This window comes from Camelus dromedarius, chromosome 1 (assembly GCF_036321535.1).
Source record: "Camelus dromedarius isolate mCamDro1 chromosome 1, mCamDro1.pat, whole genome shotgun sequence".
Classification (NCBI taxonomy): Eukaryota; Metazoa; Chordata; class Mammalia; order Artiodactyla; family Camelidae; genus Camelus; species Camelus dromedarius.
In genome coordinates, this window is record NC_087436.1 from 36,037,884 (window position 1) to 36,053,666 (window position 15,783).

General features: G+C 33.9%; 1 protein-coding gene across 5 annotated transcripts in view; it reads right to left on the reverse strand.

Moving 5' to 3' along the window:
- AFG2A (AFG2 AAA ATPase homolog A) overlaps nt 1-15,783 on the reverse strand; it is a 303,934-nt gene that overhangs the window by 210,537 nt on the left and 77,614 nt on the right. For all 5 annotated transcript variants that reach the window (XR_010376820.1, XM_064476207.1, XM_010985561.3 and 2 more), the window contains exons 12-13: nt 12,537-12,590; nt 10,764-10,843 (exon numbers count right to left, since the gene is read on the reverse strand). Coding sequence is in view for 4 of the 5 variants with exons in the window: in XM_064476207.1 (XP_064332277.1) it covers nt 10,764-10,843; nt 12,537-12,590 (134 nt within the window). In the remaining variant the exon portion in view is untranslated. The remainder of the gene's footprint in view (nt 1-10,763; nt 10,844-12,536; nt 12,591-15,783) is intronic.

A 15,783-nucleotide genomic window follows, 5' to 3' on the forward strand; every position in this document is an offset into this window, starting at 1 on the left:
CCAGCAATCCTGCTCTTTGATATTTACTCAAATGAGTTGAAAACTTATGTCCAAACCAAAACCCGCACATGGATGTTTACAGCTGCTTTATTAATAATTTCCTAAACTTGGAAGCAACCAATTGCTTCAGTAGGTAAAGGGATAAAGAAACTGTGGTACATCCAGACAATGGAATATTATTCAGTGCTAAAGAGAAATGAGCTATCAAGCCATGAAAAGACATGCAGGGACCAAAAATGTATATTAGTAAGTGAAAGAAACCAATCTGAAAATGCTACATATTGTATGACTCCAGCTATACAACATTCTGGACAACGTAAAACAATGGAGACTAAAACTATGGAGACATTAAAATGATCAGTGGCTGTCAGGGGTTGAAGGTTAAGGAAAAATGACTTACACAGAGTATAGAAGATTTTTAGGGCAATGAAACTACTCTGTATGGACTATAATGGTGGATATATGTTATTATACACTTGTCAAAATCCATAGAATAACTACACTGAGTGAACCCTAATGTAATGTGATGATGTGTCAATTTAGGTTCATCAACCATACCGAATGTACCTCTTTAAGGTGAGATGACGACAGTGAGCAGATTGTGCATATGCAGGGATAAGGGGCTTATGGGAATTCTCTGTATTTCCTACTCAGTTTTGCTGTGAACCTAAAATTGCTCTAAAAATAAAGTCTACTTAGAAAATACAAAACAAATTTTTTCAAGGAAAATACTGAAGTCATTCAGTTAGAAAAATGTTACAGTAATGCAAAATAGAAAGAGTTTTATGAACAAAATATCATGGCAACAAGGATAAAAGAAGTGGATATATATGAGAAATATTAAGGGAATACAATCAATAGGGCTGGTAAATCAATGTCTCCATAAAGTTACTGGGTAAAAAGTACTTTAAATATAAAAATGTTGGATTTGAAGTGCCTGTGGGACAACTTGAGGTTCAGACATAAAAGAAAGAGGTATAACGTAGAAATACAAATCTTAGAGGCTTTGCCATAAAGATGGTACCTGGAGAGATGAAAGTAGAAGAGATCATCCAGGAAGTATACGGTGAGTAAAGAAAGATAAACGAGCAATGAACAAAACACCCATATTTTATAACAAGAAGTGGTAGAGGAATTTGCAAAGGAGAAGGCGTGTGTATTGGTCAGTTCAGGCTGCCATAACAAAGTATCACAGACTACGTTGCTCAAACAACAACTTTTACTATCATTTTATAGATAAAGAAATTGAGGCACAGAAGTGGGGTAACTTGCCTAATATTCCACAATGAATACATGGCAGAGGCAGAATCTGAATACATAAATTGGGTCCAGAGTCTATACTCCTTATAATAATATAAAGTAGTCCATAAAACTATAAAGCATAAATAACTTTAAAGAATTCTGTAAACCAAATACATCAATGTGCCAAAGAAAATCTGAAATTATCTATGACAGCCATCTTTTAAATCAGTACGAGGAGATGGGGAGGGGAGCACAGCTTTCATTACAGTTGAAAGGAAACAACTGTTCTGAAGAAATATATGCTAGTCAAGAAGAAATTACCACCAAAACTCAGAAAATTAAAGCCAAAACCATTTGATGTCAAGAATCAATAATGCTTTGAATTTTCTAGCTTATTACTACATGATAAACTATGCTGTCAGATTAGGGTGATCAATAGTCAATTTGAACCTAATAGTAAATAAATTATTTTAGATTACCAACATATCTTATAATAGTAGACAGACATACATAGTGAGTTATCTTTGTGGATAGAATTGTGGAAACTGCATGTGCTCTGAATAACTGCAGTTTTGTATAGACTGTTAACATAGAGAATGACATAAAAGTATGTATTTTTCCATTCTGTCATGATTTCCCAGTAAAAATTCCAAGCTGATAGGCAATGCTCATTGCATTCATATAGTTTTAACTCAAACACAGTGTCAGAGAAACGTGATTCTTAAACACACAGTTCAATTTATACTCTGCCAAGAGCAATTTTTTGAAGGGATTCTTTTTCCACAATCGTGGACCTCCTCACATGGTTGTTATGAACATAATTTTTCTTATTACTTCTTTTGTTGAATTAATACATGTCAATTCAAGTTATTTTCTGAGAACAATCTAAAAACTGAAGGAGATAAAATTCTTCTAAACACATTATTTTCTTAAGTGCCATAGATCTAAAAATGGTAACACAGAAAACTAAAATTCTGTAGTAATTATAACAAATGTTATACAATATGAAGTTTTAAAAATCATTCCAGTAAAACCTTCACTAATTAATGCTCAGTGGAAAGGTTGCTTTGAACTTGGAAAAGAGCTCTGATATTCAGTAAGCTTGGGTTCAAATACCAGCTTTATCACTATTTTGTGTGTGTAATCTTGTGGAAGTCACTTAAGCTCCCCGAGCTTCAGTTTTCTCAGTCAAACATGGGAAGACTCATATCTTTCTCAAAATTACATAAAATGGATAAAGGAGATGATCTAGCACAATACTTAGCACAAAGGAAATGTCAATAGATAGTAAGTTATTAGCATTACCATTATTACAATTATCACCATTATACCTGGCTTAATGAAGATATCTTTTACAAGGTATCTTAACAATTAAACTAAAAAAGGTATGTCTGGTACATAAATGTTTACTGAAATAAAGCACAAGTGAGATGTATGATAAAATTTCAGAAGCTAGGATATCACAGGTCAGCAGATACTTGCCAATTCATATTGCCAGTTCCCTACTTAGCTTTAAACATGGCAGAAAGTATCAAACTTACTTAAATTTTGCCACGAAAACCACCAATGATTCTAAGATTTAAAAACTACTCTTCTTAAACCCTTCATATCTATTAGGCATTCCCAAACAGTAAGCCTATTAAATAAACTACTAAAAGACATTTTGTTGACACAAGATGTATTAGTAGGAGATTGCTATACATCGGTAATGAGAGTTCTTTACATTTTAGTCTTAACCATACATTAGCTGTTCAAATGTAATAGTTTGGCTCCTCAGAGTCCTCAAGGAGAAATTTATTTTGAAGAGTGAAAATTTCCAGATAAGGAGATTTTTATACTTCTCAGATACTTTAATACTTTTAAAATGATTCAAAAACAAAACAAAACAAAATGGAAGGCCCTCTAAAACAGAAAAAAAAAAAACCAAAAAACAGAATATACTGTAAGACTGTGTGCTCAGATGCAGAAATTCCTGGCTCAAAAAACAGAATGAGAAGAAAATTTCCATTTCCTTGGTTTCTTGGATCTACACCAAAAGAAGTTCTCTTCATTTGTTTTTTTTCCTATCCTCTTTTTTTGTGTCTTCTAAACTAACTTAAGTTTTTTTTTTGTTGGGGGGGGTGGCTACTGATTCAGGATCTTCATTTATATACTCTTAAGCGTGGTTATAGACAGACAGGATTAAGAACCTAGGGAATTATATGTATACTCGCTTTCATGAGAAAAGACTCAATTTGATTGCCCGAGAATAAAATATGCGTGACTGAATAGCCTTCTGGCCGAGGGTAACATGGTGACCTTTCTACCAAATTAATTAGTATACCAAGGACGTCCACAGTCTTTCAAATTGTTTTCTTGCTGACTTAATAAGTATGACCTTAATTACTGTTACTATCCTTTCTTATCCTCGGAATACTGTTGCTATCAACTACATTAAAAAGAACATCTATCATTTCTGTACCCTTAGCACAACTGACAAACTTTTGTGAGTCTGGACTCACTTTTAGAGTTAGTATATACAATAACTACTGAATTTTTTTAAAGCATCATTTAGCCCTTCATTAATTCTTTTTAGAGCTCTTTGACAGATAAATGTATTCCAAAGCTTACAAATAACTTTTTATAATGAAGATGACAATGCTTCTCTGAACATAAATGCAGGTGACAAAATTCCAAAAGATAGTCTCAGTGTTTAATTTTAGAAGAAAATTGGTTCACAAATGACACTAAAACAAGATGAAATCAGACTCTGTAAGAACCAGCTCAGTGAACCTCATCTCTAGTTTCTGAGCATTCATTCCCTTACTCAAAAAATAAATGGGTGCTTCTTAACTAAGAACTGTGCTGAACATCTGAGATAAGAAGATGAAGATACTACTGTCCCCTTGAGGATTTCATAATTATTGGCACATATGAATGAGGCAGTTAACTAGATAATACATGTATAGGTCCTTCTAGTTTTAAAATTCTATGATTCTGTGTTGGTAATCTGGAGCACATAAATTATTTAATTCATTATGTTTAGGAAAAAATATTAATAGATTCAGAAACTTAATGACACTTATAGTTGGGTGTTTCTAAACAGAAAGAGGTGAAACTCATACTTGTCCAATTTGCTATTTGGTGTAGAGGAGCTGGTGGCTATAATTAATGTTGAGGACTAGGTGAAGGAAATTCTTTGGATTCTCATTACCCATGCTGCCTTTGCCCTTTATTTCCACAGATCATTGAGCACTAGCTGGAGAACAGCATAGTGAAAATGTTTTATGGACTGAGAAATATTCTTGGCTGACTTTCAAAGCTGCAGTAGGAAACAAAATTCATAAAACTGACATCCTAGGAAATCAAAACCAACTCCAAGAAAAAGTTTAAGGGCAAACATGTAGTCACTAACATAATGAAATGATCGTATAAAATTTTATTATCTGCTAGAGATAAGCAACACAACGATGCAAAAAAATCGTCAGCTTTAGAAAATATTGAAATTAGACTTTCCCAGAAGATTTTTTTTCCCTTCAGAAGTCAAGCTCTTTTTCCAAATGATCCCTATTCAAAAGTCACAATGTTATGAACTGAAGGGACTTTATGATAGCTTGAAACAGGTCAGAAAACTATAGCCACAGACAAATCTGGCCAGCCAACTGTTTTTTATTTGATTACACATTCTCTACATCTGCTTTCGCACTACAGCAAGAGATAAACAGCTGCAGTAGAGACTGGCCCCAGAGCTAAAAATATTTACTAATTGGGCTGTTACAGAAAAGAGTATACCGACCCCTATCTTAAAGAATCCCACCATCATGATAGTAATTGTTACACTGATTTTATTTTTCAATAGTGAAAATTTCACAAAAATATGTATTTCCCTTCAACTCTGCCAATAAAGTGTAATCTCCCATCATCTCTTCATATGATTTCTAAATTATAGATCAACATCTTTCATACCCAATTTAAATTTAAAGATTTTTTTCTGGTATAATTTTTAAATGTCATAAAGAGTTCTAAGCGGTAGGCATCCGAATTTGTATCTTAAAATCTACCTCTCACACCCCCATGGTCAAAATTTAGCCTTGGAAGAGACCTACAGAAGACAAGCCAAACATAATACTAATTGAACACAAACATTACTTACAATGATTTTCTTGATACATGTAAAATATAAGCAAATTTTCATTTTAAAGTAAAAAAAAAAAATAGATACAATAAGAGACCTATGTGTCCTATACCAACAAGAAATAATTCTCAGTTCCTAGTAAAATGCTGCAACAGGTCACCTCTCTAAGGAAAGTCATACCTTTAACCCATGCTATAGGACTTAGCCACAATGCACAACAGTCAGAGAAATCTGCTTCATTTTATAAAACTATTATAATGAAAAATCTACTACATATTTTCCATTTCTCCTGTTGCTGTTTCCCTCAGCACTTCTGTTTAATATTAAAAGTTTGGCAATGTAAAAACTATGAAACAAGTATAAGTTAGGGAAAACTGCATACCAGGAAACAGGCATTGAATTTAACAATTCAAAACACAGATATACAAAATAATAGTGGTTAAAAGGTATTTAATAAGTTGTTAAGTTTCTCAAACATAAAAACTATTCTTTAAATATTTAGATACATGAATTTTTTCCCTGACATGAACACACTTTTTCTGTCCCCAATCCTGAGCCTAAGAGGCGGCAGTAGTCCAGTTCAAAGAGCTCTACAGAAGACATGAGTTCTAGTCTCGTCTAGGCCACAAAGGAGTTATGTACCTCTTCTCTTAAATTCTAGGGGATTCTATTCCTTCTGAAGAATAAAATATTGCACTAGATGACTTCTAAGAACTTTTCCATCTATAAAATTTTATCATTTTATGAAATTTTGAAAAACATTTTAATGTGATTTTGAAAAAAATCACATTAAAAAAATTTATAATCTTCCTTGCAGAGTGTCATTTAGAGAAATGATGCCTACAAAAATTTCTTCTACAGTACTCAGTGTCAGGAATTCATTGAATTTACCTGAAATCTGGCTATGCTGCAAAAGAGGCTACTCCATTTCCTGATCATTACTTTAAAACTCAGAGCTGTTTTCAGAATGTTGCTAAGCCTGGAATCTTCATTTTCAATGAAAACTGGCTTAGAACTTCTTTCTTTTTCCCCCAACCACTCCAAGTGGAAACCAATTCAGGACTATTAAGTGCAGAAACAGCTACATAAGAAAACAGTTTTTAATATCACAGATTCTCTAATACCTCACAGAATATATCAATCAGTCAGCTTTTAACTGAGCACTTAATCTTTTTCATTTTTCCATATATTTAATCATTTTTACATACTAGTCATAAAATATCCCAAATATTTTTTATATGATAGCATTAGTTTTAGAAAAACAGAATAGATCATCTTCTCTTTCTCCCAAAAAAATAATGTCTTTCTTTTATTTCAAAAATACTAATTTTTCATATTTAAAATTTTTGAAATCAGGATGTCACTTGGAGTTGGTAATTTCTCAGCACCATTTCATAGTTTAGGGTTGCATTTTTCTTCATTAATGTAAAATAATGACATGTCTTACAACTAATGGCATCTTAGACTAATGAAATGCTATAGTGCCTGCCATCTGTAGAATGCTTTTTCTAATTTCCCAAATGCTTCAGTTTTCTCCACTAGAATGTGAAGTCTGTTGGGGCAGGATTCATTTCTATCTCTATTACTATATTTCTATTTTTTTGGAAATGATCATTATTTTAAGAATATGAATGCAGAAATTATGAGAAACACTAAAGTGTCTTAAGCAGTTACTAAATGCCAGGTACTATATGATGCACTTTACATGTATTCAATTCCAACAACCTGGAACTTATTATTAGTATTATCTCTATTTTATAAATGAAACAAAGGCTTGAAGAGGTTAAGGAAATTGCTCTTAGGTCCTTTGCTCTGTTTTATCCCCAACACAAACCCTGTTGCAGAAAAAGTAGTCAATAAATACTTACTGAATATGTAAATGAATGAATGCCTACAAAGGAGTCTTATGACAGCCTGGCTAGACAGGCAGAGTCATTACTAATATAAGTCACAGAGAAAATACACAGTAAATACAATCTTGAAAGGTTAATTAAGTACTTGGACCTGAAATCCTGGAATCTGTAGTGTGGTAGTCGAGTGAAAAAGTGGCTCAGAGTATCTGCTCTAGAGTCGAAATACCTGAATTCAAATGCCAGCCTGGCTATTTGTGATACATGACGCTGAGTAAGTTATTTATAGATCTATACGCCTACGTTTCCACACCTGTAAAGTGGAGATGAGAACAGACCCTACACCTCCTGGGACTGTGATGATGATCAGAAGTTTAATACAAGCAAAAGGCCGTAACATAGTAAGTGAGATCCAAAGGGAGTCACTTTATTTGGAAGTTAACTAAATAAATAAGATGGACCCCTGCAGCTAGTGACCCTAACTAAATTGGAGAGAGATGTTCCTAGTTCCAAACCTCTTTAGTTCTGCTTGAGGTTTGGCATTACCAGGCAATTAACGTCAGCTGGTGAGAATAATTCAGGATCCTGTCACTAGCTGGACTCTCCTAGACAGAGGAAGTTGTTCTAGGAGTCTCTAGGTTAGTCTAGCGGCCATTTCCTCAGTCAGAGGAGACTGGCCAAAAGAATGCAGTACATGGGGACTTGTCCTACATTTCTCCGTTTCTGGGGACAGAACTGCTGCCTAAGACAAGACTGACTGATGACTTACTGCCCAGCCTGCTCTCTTCCTCCCCACTACAATCAGGAAAAAAGTAAAAATTTAAGCTTGCTGTGAGGCAGGGCAGAGTACTGGAGCCAACTGTACAATATTCTACTTCAAATCAATGCAGGTGCCTTTTTGTGAGTTTTTTCTTCACCTGTAAAGCACTCCAAATAGTTCCTAGTATACGATAAGCACTAAATAAATATTACCCAATATTATTATTAGCACAGTATAATTCAAATCTCTTCCCTATTTCAGTGCCTTACTCCATGCCATATTATCCACTTTCCAAAGAGCTATGGTACTTTAATAGCATTTTCATTTTCCCAAATGTTATAGAGCTCATTAAAGCACTTTGCAAAGGAAATCTTATATTTCCAACTCATAATATGAACTAAGACACAAAATCTTATTCAGAACATCCATAATTTAAATGAGCATACAGAAAAAAAAGAAGTAAATAGCAGGCTTACTTATTTTCCTGGTCCCAAAGAAACATAAATGGGACAGGGAAGAGGAGAAAATAGTGGTTGTAAACAGACGATTTTATAAGCATGAAAAATTTCTCTTTCCGAAAGCACAAACATTTCTAAAGCTAAGCAAATAGTATGTCTATGCTCTATTTACAATGCGCAGGTTGCAACCCTCAGTTTCATGGCTAACCTGAGTAAGTTCAAATAGTCAAAATAATTGATTTAACATGCACAGGATAGTCAGGACGAGCATGTGTCATAATTCATGGCTCAATTTGTTAAACATCTTAAGTCTGGAAATTAAAATCCTGATAAGAAGAAACAGTCTTCTTAGGCATTGTCATTTCTGGACTAGTTATATTGAGTTTGATCTGAATATTATAACAGAAAGCAGATAATAACTTTGAAAAAAATGAAAGCAATGAATATTCTACAGCCCAAAATTATTTCAAAAATTCCTAGTTGTTGGATTTTCTTATTTTTCCATGTTTTCCTATATTTTCTATTTCTTTAACAATGTATAAAATTGTTTTAAGTATCTTGGGAATTTTATACTTTAGCTCTCTACCAACAGCTGTTTTTTTAATTTCTAGAAATTGTGTTCAATTCAAATAGCTGAAGAACAAAAATGTATGTATGGAGCTTTTATTTGTTTTAGCTTTCAGGTAATAGTAATCTAATTAGATACAACAATCACTTTCTAGGTAATGCTGGTCCATCACACAATTATGGGGGAAAAACCCCAACTGAAAATAAAATATCATTCTATGAGATTCTAATGGTTATTAAAACCAAACTACAGGACTTAGTGCAACTAAAGTGTAACTAAAACTCTCTATTTTGGACCATTAACATTATATTTGCTATTCAGTCTTATCTTTGTTTTCTGAAATATCAACTAACTCAGCCAAAAATTCTTTGTATGTAAAGGAAACTTCACAGAACTTATTTGTACTTTATCTGAATGAGTTACTGAGGAAGAGCTCACAATATGAAGACTATCAGAATAAATGATATATAGAGGCTGCAAGTTATCAGCATCTCTAATACATTTGCAAATTCCTACTGAGTCAAATTGTCTGCAAAAACAGGTTATGTCTACCAAGTGCCTTGTCTGGTTTCTTATAAATTATATTTCAAAAGCACTTTATGAGAACTCTGCTACATATTCCACCTCCCATCTGGCTCATATTTAACGTTTCCCATCCTGTTCCTTTTTAGGCTCCAAAACCAGATGTCTCTGGTGTCACATAAATGTGGCAGATCACCCTACTTCAGCAAACTTCTCTGGCTTCTTTCTCTTCTCTTGCGGTCAAGGTGAACTTGAGTTGTTTGTAACCTCTTGCTCCATCTCACTTCCAAAGTAATAAAAGGTTCTCAAGTACTTCAACTCATAAAACAACAAGACTGGTAGGTATTTACAGGATATTGAATGGGTAGGGTGGAGAGCAGGCCAGGCTACCTCCGAATGTTTCCTATTGACAGTTATATTCTCATCTGATTAGGCAGCTCTATCCAGTAAAGAAGAGAGCAGCAATGCCTCTTACCAAATTTAGTTCTGAGACTTAGACGGTGCCTTCTGCCATCACTGCAATAACATCAGCAAAACTTTTATATCCAATGTGTTCGTAAGTGTATAAGCAGGAAATTACACAGAAAGCACACAAATTAACATTCTCCAACATGAAGTACTTGTAATACATATTCCTTAAAAAATCTCTAAACAATTGTAGGGGGGAAAAATCATACTTGTAAACAGTTCTGATATATATATATCTACATATATATATATATAGATATACACTATATATATTAGAAATGATATTATAAATAATCCCCTTTATTGACTGAGATTCAGAAACAAAGCTATTAATACTAATTTTTATTCTATTGGAACCAATGATATTTTAGAAAACATGATTTAATTCACAGAATATTAAAATCTGTATGATGACATTTTATTATAATTGGGTTCTAGTGTATCAAAAATTATGCTTGAGCTTTATTTACAGTTTTAACCATATATTAATAACAACCCAAATTTTGATAAGCAGTGCAGGGGGCTTTCTCTGGATAGTGAACTATAAAAATTAACTCAAATACCCCAAATGGATATCAGTCTTTAAAAAAATATTGTATATGAAAATACTATAAAGTAATGACATGAAAGAATGGGTATAAGAGGAAAAAAAACTACATGAATTGAAAAATGTTTTATTTTAGGACAAATGTATTAATAAATAAAATTTGTATAAGAAATGCTATTTCTTCTAAACTGTAATTGCTAGTATTTAATAGCAGTCCTATTATATATTTCTTACCTGCCCCTTTCAACTGCTAAGGCATCAAGCTCATCAAAGAAAATAATGGAAGGAGCCACTGCTCTCGCTTTTCGGAAGATCTGGTGGAAAGAGAGCCATGTTAGCTAAAGATCAGCAAATTCCAGGAAACCTTGTAGTTGGTTTTAGTTTGAAAACTGCATTTAAAACCAGATCTATTATGTACAAGTCTACCAGCACAATCACTTTGTATACAACCTATAACAGATGTATACACAATTCATAATGGATGTAAATGTATCTTCTTCCATGGTGCTTACTTGCAAACAGAGACAAGACACCAACACATATTCAAAGAGGTGTGTAGGAGACAATCTGATTAGGTAATTAGATAATCTCCATTAAAATCCCACTGACACCACTTAGTAGCTATGTGACTTTCAGTGGCTAACTTCTCTAAAATTCAATTTCTACATCTATAAAATGGAGATTATGATCAAAGCCTGTCTCAGAAGTTTATTTTAAGAACTGAATTAAAAAAGAATGCAAAGCATTTAGCATAATGCCTGGATCATAGTAACAGCTCAGTGAATGACAGTTATTATCTACCATTAACACATTTTTAAAAGAAAAATCATAAATGTGTAAAATCAGCCAAAATTTAGCATATAAAAACCCAAAAGCCACACACCTTGCTCATTTCTCTAAAGACTACATGGGAAAAATAGCCAAAACTTTTAAGAGCATAGGTCGGTTAAACCAGAAGTCATTCAGACTATCAACATCAAAGAATAGCCAGACAACCATGGGGCAATCTGGAAATGGCCTAGAAAAAGTCAGCAAAGGAAGAAAGAAATCCAAACGGTACTACCTATAACCTAGGCCCCCATTTTCTAGTCACAAGTATCATGACCATAAAAATTACACAACAGTTACCAAAACATTAGCATTAAAAAACATCACCTTTTTCATATTTCATCAATGATGGTGCTTTCATCACCAGTTAATGTTTTATATGATCATCATCATCTAAATGTCAAAGGCAAAAAAGGCCAAAAAGTAACTTAATTTTTTTCTCAGATGTAAAAAGAAAAATTCTAATCTCTAATACTCCTGATGGGTACCTGGATATTTTACAAATGAAGACCATCCATTCCATTGGTACTTATGTGTTCTTGTCCTTGCTTAGCTTCAGTGAGAACACAGGGTGTCTGTGTGAGGCAGGCCAATCTCTACTTAAGAAACCCAAGACTTGTGGTCAAACTGCTATAGTGACCCTACTCCAGTGCCTTGATTCTGCATGAATTTCCTGGTTTTGTAGCTTCTGCAATATAGAGTGGCCAATAGGCCAATCAGGCACTGGCTTTAAAACTTGAGAGAGGGGAGGGGGATTAATTTTCTAAATCACCAAAGGTAAAATAAATAAGGAGAGTATAGTAAAATTTTCATATACTAAGCTTATTTGATTTAAAGAACCACCTAGTGTTAAAGTACTTAAATCTCACTCTGAGATCATGTGTTCTTTGTTAAGTATAGACATAGCCTTTTTTTAAAAGAAGGAAAAGGAAATGTTGATAGCTGTTTAAAAAGATACTTGGTAAAACTGAAGGCTGCTAATAGTAAGATGTTGAAAAACAAAACCAAACTATTGTAGATGCCCAAAATTACATTTTAAAATAATATTTGCCTAAAAAAATATGCCACTAGAATTTGGATTTAGAAATTTCAAAACTTGTAACCCTAAACAAAATAAAAACCATACAGGACAGAAGTGAGGTTCTCCTATGCAGAGTTCACTTTAAGGCATAATCTTACCTCTCTAACTGCTCTTTCAGATTCACCAACATATTTATTCATTAATTCAGGCCCCTGCATGAAAAGGAAACAATTGTTCAGTGTATTTATAAATCCAATCATATATGTCTTCTGATAAAAGGGAAAATAAATACATAAAAGAAAGAGAGAGAAAATGAAAGAAAGAAAATAAATCTGCTTTTAATTAATTTAGTTACTTTAGCATGCTTATTTTCACTAGGTGTTATTTACGCCTCAAAATTTAGAGCCATTCTACAAAAACTACACATCAATACAATGGTTGTGACTAAACATAACAATTTAATATCTTGTTCATAATCTGCCTACCCATCCATCCATATATCAGGCAAGGTGCTGGGCATCGAAGACAGAATAGTATAATACTAGATGAATAGCTTTCTCTGGCAAGATGCAAGACCTCAGGACTATTCTTTTTATGACTCCATGATAATCCCTGAAAATGGAATGGGAATCATGTAATTCATGACGTTATCTTACAGTCCCTGAGTATTTCCAATATAAATGCTGCTCTCAAGCACTCGGCTCTCACTTGGCCATGTAGACACTGATTCCATGGATCTGCAGAGCCAAAGAAGCTCTTCTCAGCCACTATCCCAGCCAGTGAAGACAACTTGCATAGACAAAATCTTAGGACCACCAAAACTGCTAACCCTCAGTCACAGTATCACACTGTGACAATGACAATGACCCCTGTCACCCTCCAAAGTGTCTTCACTCAGCCTCTGTCTCAACGTCCCTTCAGATATCTGCCACTCAGGACTTCATCTAGTTGATGAGAAATCTCTTTTCCTTTCTTGTGTTCAGGTATTTTAGAAGGGGTACCAAGGATGAAAGGTGTGGACCTCTAGTAATAAAATTCTATCATTTCTTACTAGCTGGCTATCAACAAAAGAATCCCCATAAAAGTGGCTGGACTCCCAGTGATTTGCTGCTTACCACTGATTCAAAGATGTCCTTTTTTTTGGATATTTAACATTTCTGAATTTAAAGATTTTTCTTTCTTAAGTATCTAAAATCTCATATATTGTAAAAAGTAGTAGGCTTTCATTTTTACTGCACACCTATTTGCTTTCTCATGATACAGTCATCATATCACAGGAAGTTATGAGATTAAAAAATAATAATAATAACTCCTACCTGATAACCACAAATATTCCCTTCAGATACTGGTATAAAGCTCGTCCTACAAATGCCAGATGTCCTTCTCAGCTATGGGAGATTTCTCTTCTTGTTCTTTCCAGCATGGGGCTTCTAATGACACCCTTCCCTACACTCCAAACCCAATAGACATGTATGTACATGCTTCTTTTTCTGCATACATGTACATGCACGTGTGTACATACACAAACTTATTTTGAACAAGATTCATGTTGTATCCCATGCAAATGATGGGTTCAGACAATTTAGGGAATGTAACTAGACAATGGCTTGAGTATTTCCTAAACAACTTATGCAAATTAAATAAAAATGTGACTGACTGAAACACAAGAGCAATCCGTAGCAGAATGTCAACTAATGCCACAAACTGGTATAAGTGATAACTAGCTTCAGTTAAGACGCCACATTACAAAGATAATTAACACATGGGATGACAAGTACTAGCTCAGAGGCATGCATAGGTGCTACTAAAACACAAAAAAGGAGCTACTTAGGAGTCAAGGATGCTCCTAGAGAAAGTAACATTTCAGGTGAGTCCGTAGTTGATTTACTCTGCAGCCTCAAAAATATGAAATACATCAAGACCCTGAAAGAAATCAGAAAGGTCTCCGATGAGCTGAAATATATGTTACTATATGCACTTTAACTGTAGAAGAGCTCTTAGGACTTTACTCAGAGTTCACTGACTTTTCAGTTATACACAAGACTAATAAACTTGAGTTTGAATGAATCAAAGAATTTAGAAAAGGTGAACCTAAAAGCAGTAATACCCCAGTAGTATATGTAATACCCAGAGCTTGGCTTCTAAACTCTCCATCCAAAGGTAAGTAAATTGCTTTAAGAATTTTACATTATACATAAAGTGGTACAGTAATATTTGAAGATAGACTGTAAATCGTATGTACTATAAACCCTAGACCAAGTATCTTTTTAAAAGGATAATCAAGATGTTGAGCTATCAAGAAAACAGGAGAGATAAACTAGAATACTAAAACATACTCAACTAATCCAAAAGAAAGTAGGAAAAGTGGGGGGTGGGGATAAAAAGAACAGATGAAACAAACAAAACTTATAGCATAAAGGCAATCTACAGATTTAATGTGACCCCTATCAAATTAACCAGGACATTTTTTACAAAACTGGAACAAATGATCCTAAGATTTATATGGAATCACAAAAGACCCTGAATTGTCAAAGAAATATTGAAGAAAAAGAACAAAGCTGGAAGAATAACCTTCCCAGACTTCAGACAATATTACAGAGCTATAGTAATCAAAACAGCATGGTACTGGCATAAAAACAGACATACAGATCAATGGAATAGAATAGAGAGCCAAGAAATAAATCCACAGACCTATGGTCAATTAATCTTCGACAAAGGAGGCAAGAATATACAATGGAGAAAAGACAGTCTCTTCAACAAGTGGTGTTGGGAAAGCTGGATAGCAGCATATAAATCAATGAAGTTAGGACACTCCCTCACTCCATACATAAAAATAAACTCAAAATGGCTTAAAGATTTAAATATAAGACAAGACACAATAAATCTCCTAGAAGAAAACATAGGCAAAATATTCTGACATAAACCTTAGCAACATTCCCTTAGAGCAGTCTATCCAGGCAATGGAAATAAGAGCAAATATAAACAAGTGGGACCTAATAAACTCATAAGCTTTTGCACAGCAAATGAAACCATAAGAAAAACAAAACAACAACCAACAGAATGGGAGAAACTACTTGCAAATGATGTGACTGACAAAGACTTAATTTCCAGAATATATAAACAGCTCATACAACTTAATAGCAAAAAATCAAACAACCCAATCCAAAAATGGGCAGAAGACTAAACAAGCATTTCTCTAATAAAGACATACAAATGGCCAATAGACATATGAAAAAATGCTCAATATCACTAATTATCAGAGAAATAAAAATCAAAACTACAATGAGCTATCACCTCACACCAGTCAGAAGGGCCATCATCCAAAAGTCCAAGAATGATAAATACTGGAGAGGGTGTGGAGAAAAGGGAACCCTCCTAAACTGTTGGTGGGAATGTAGTCTGGTG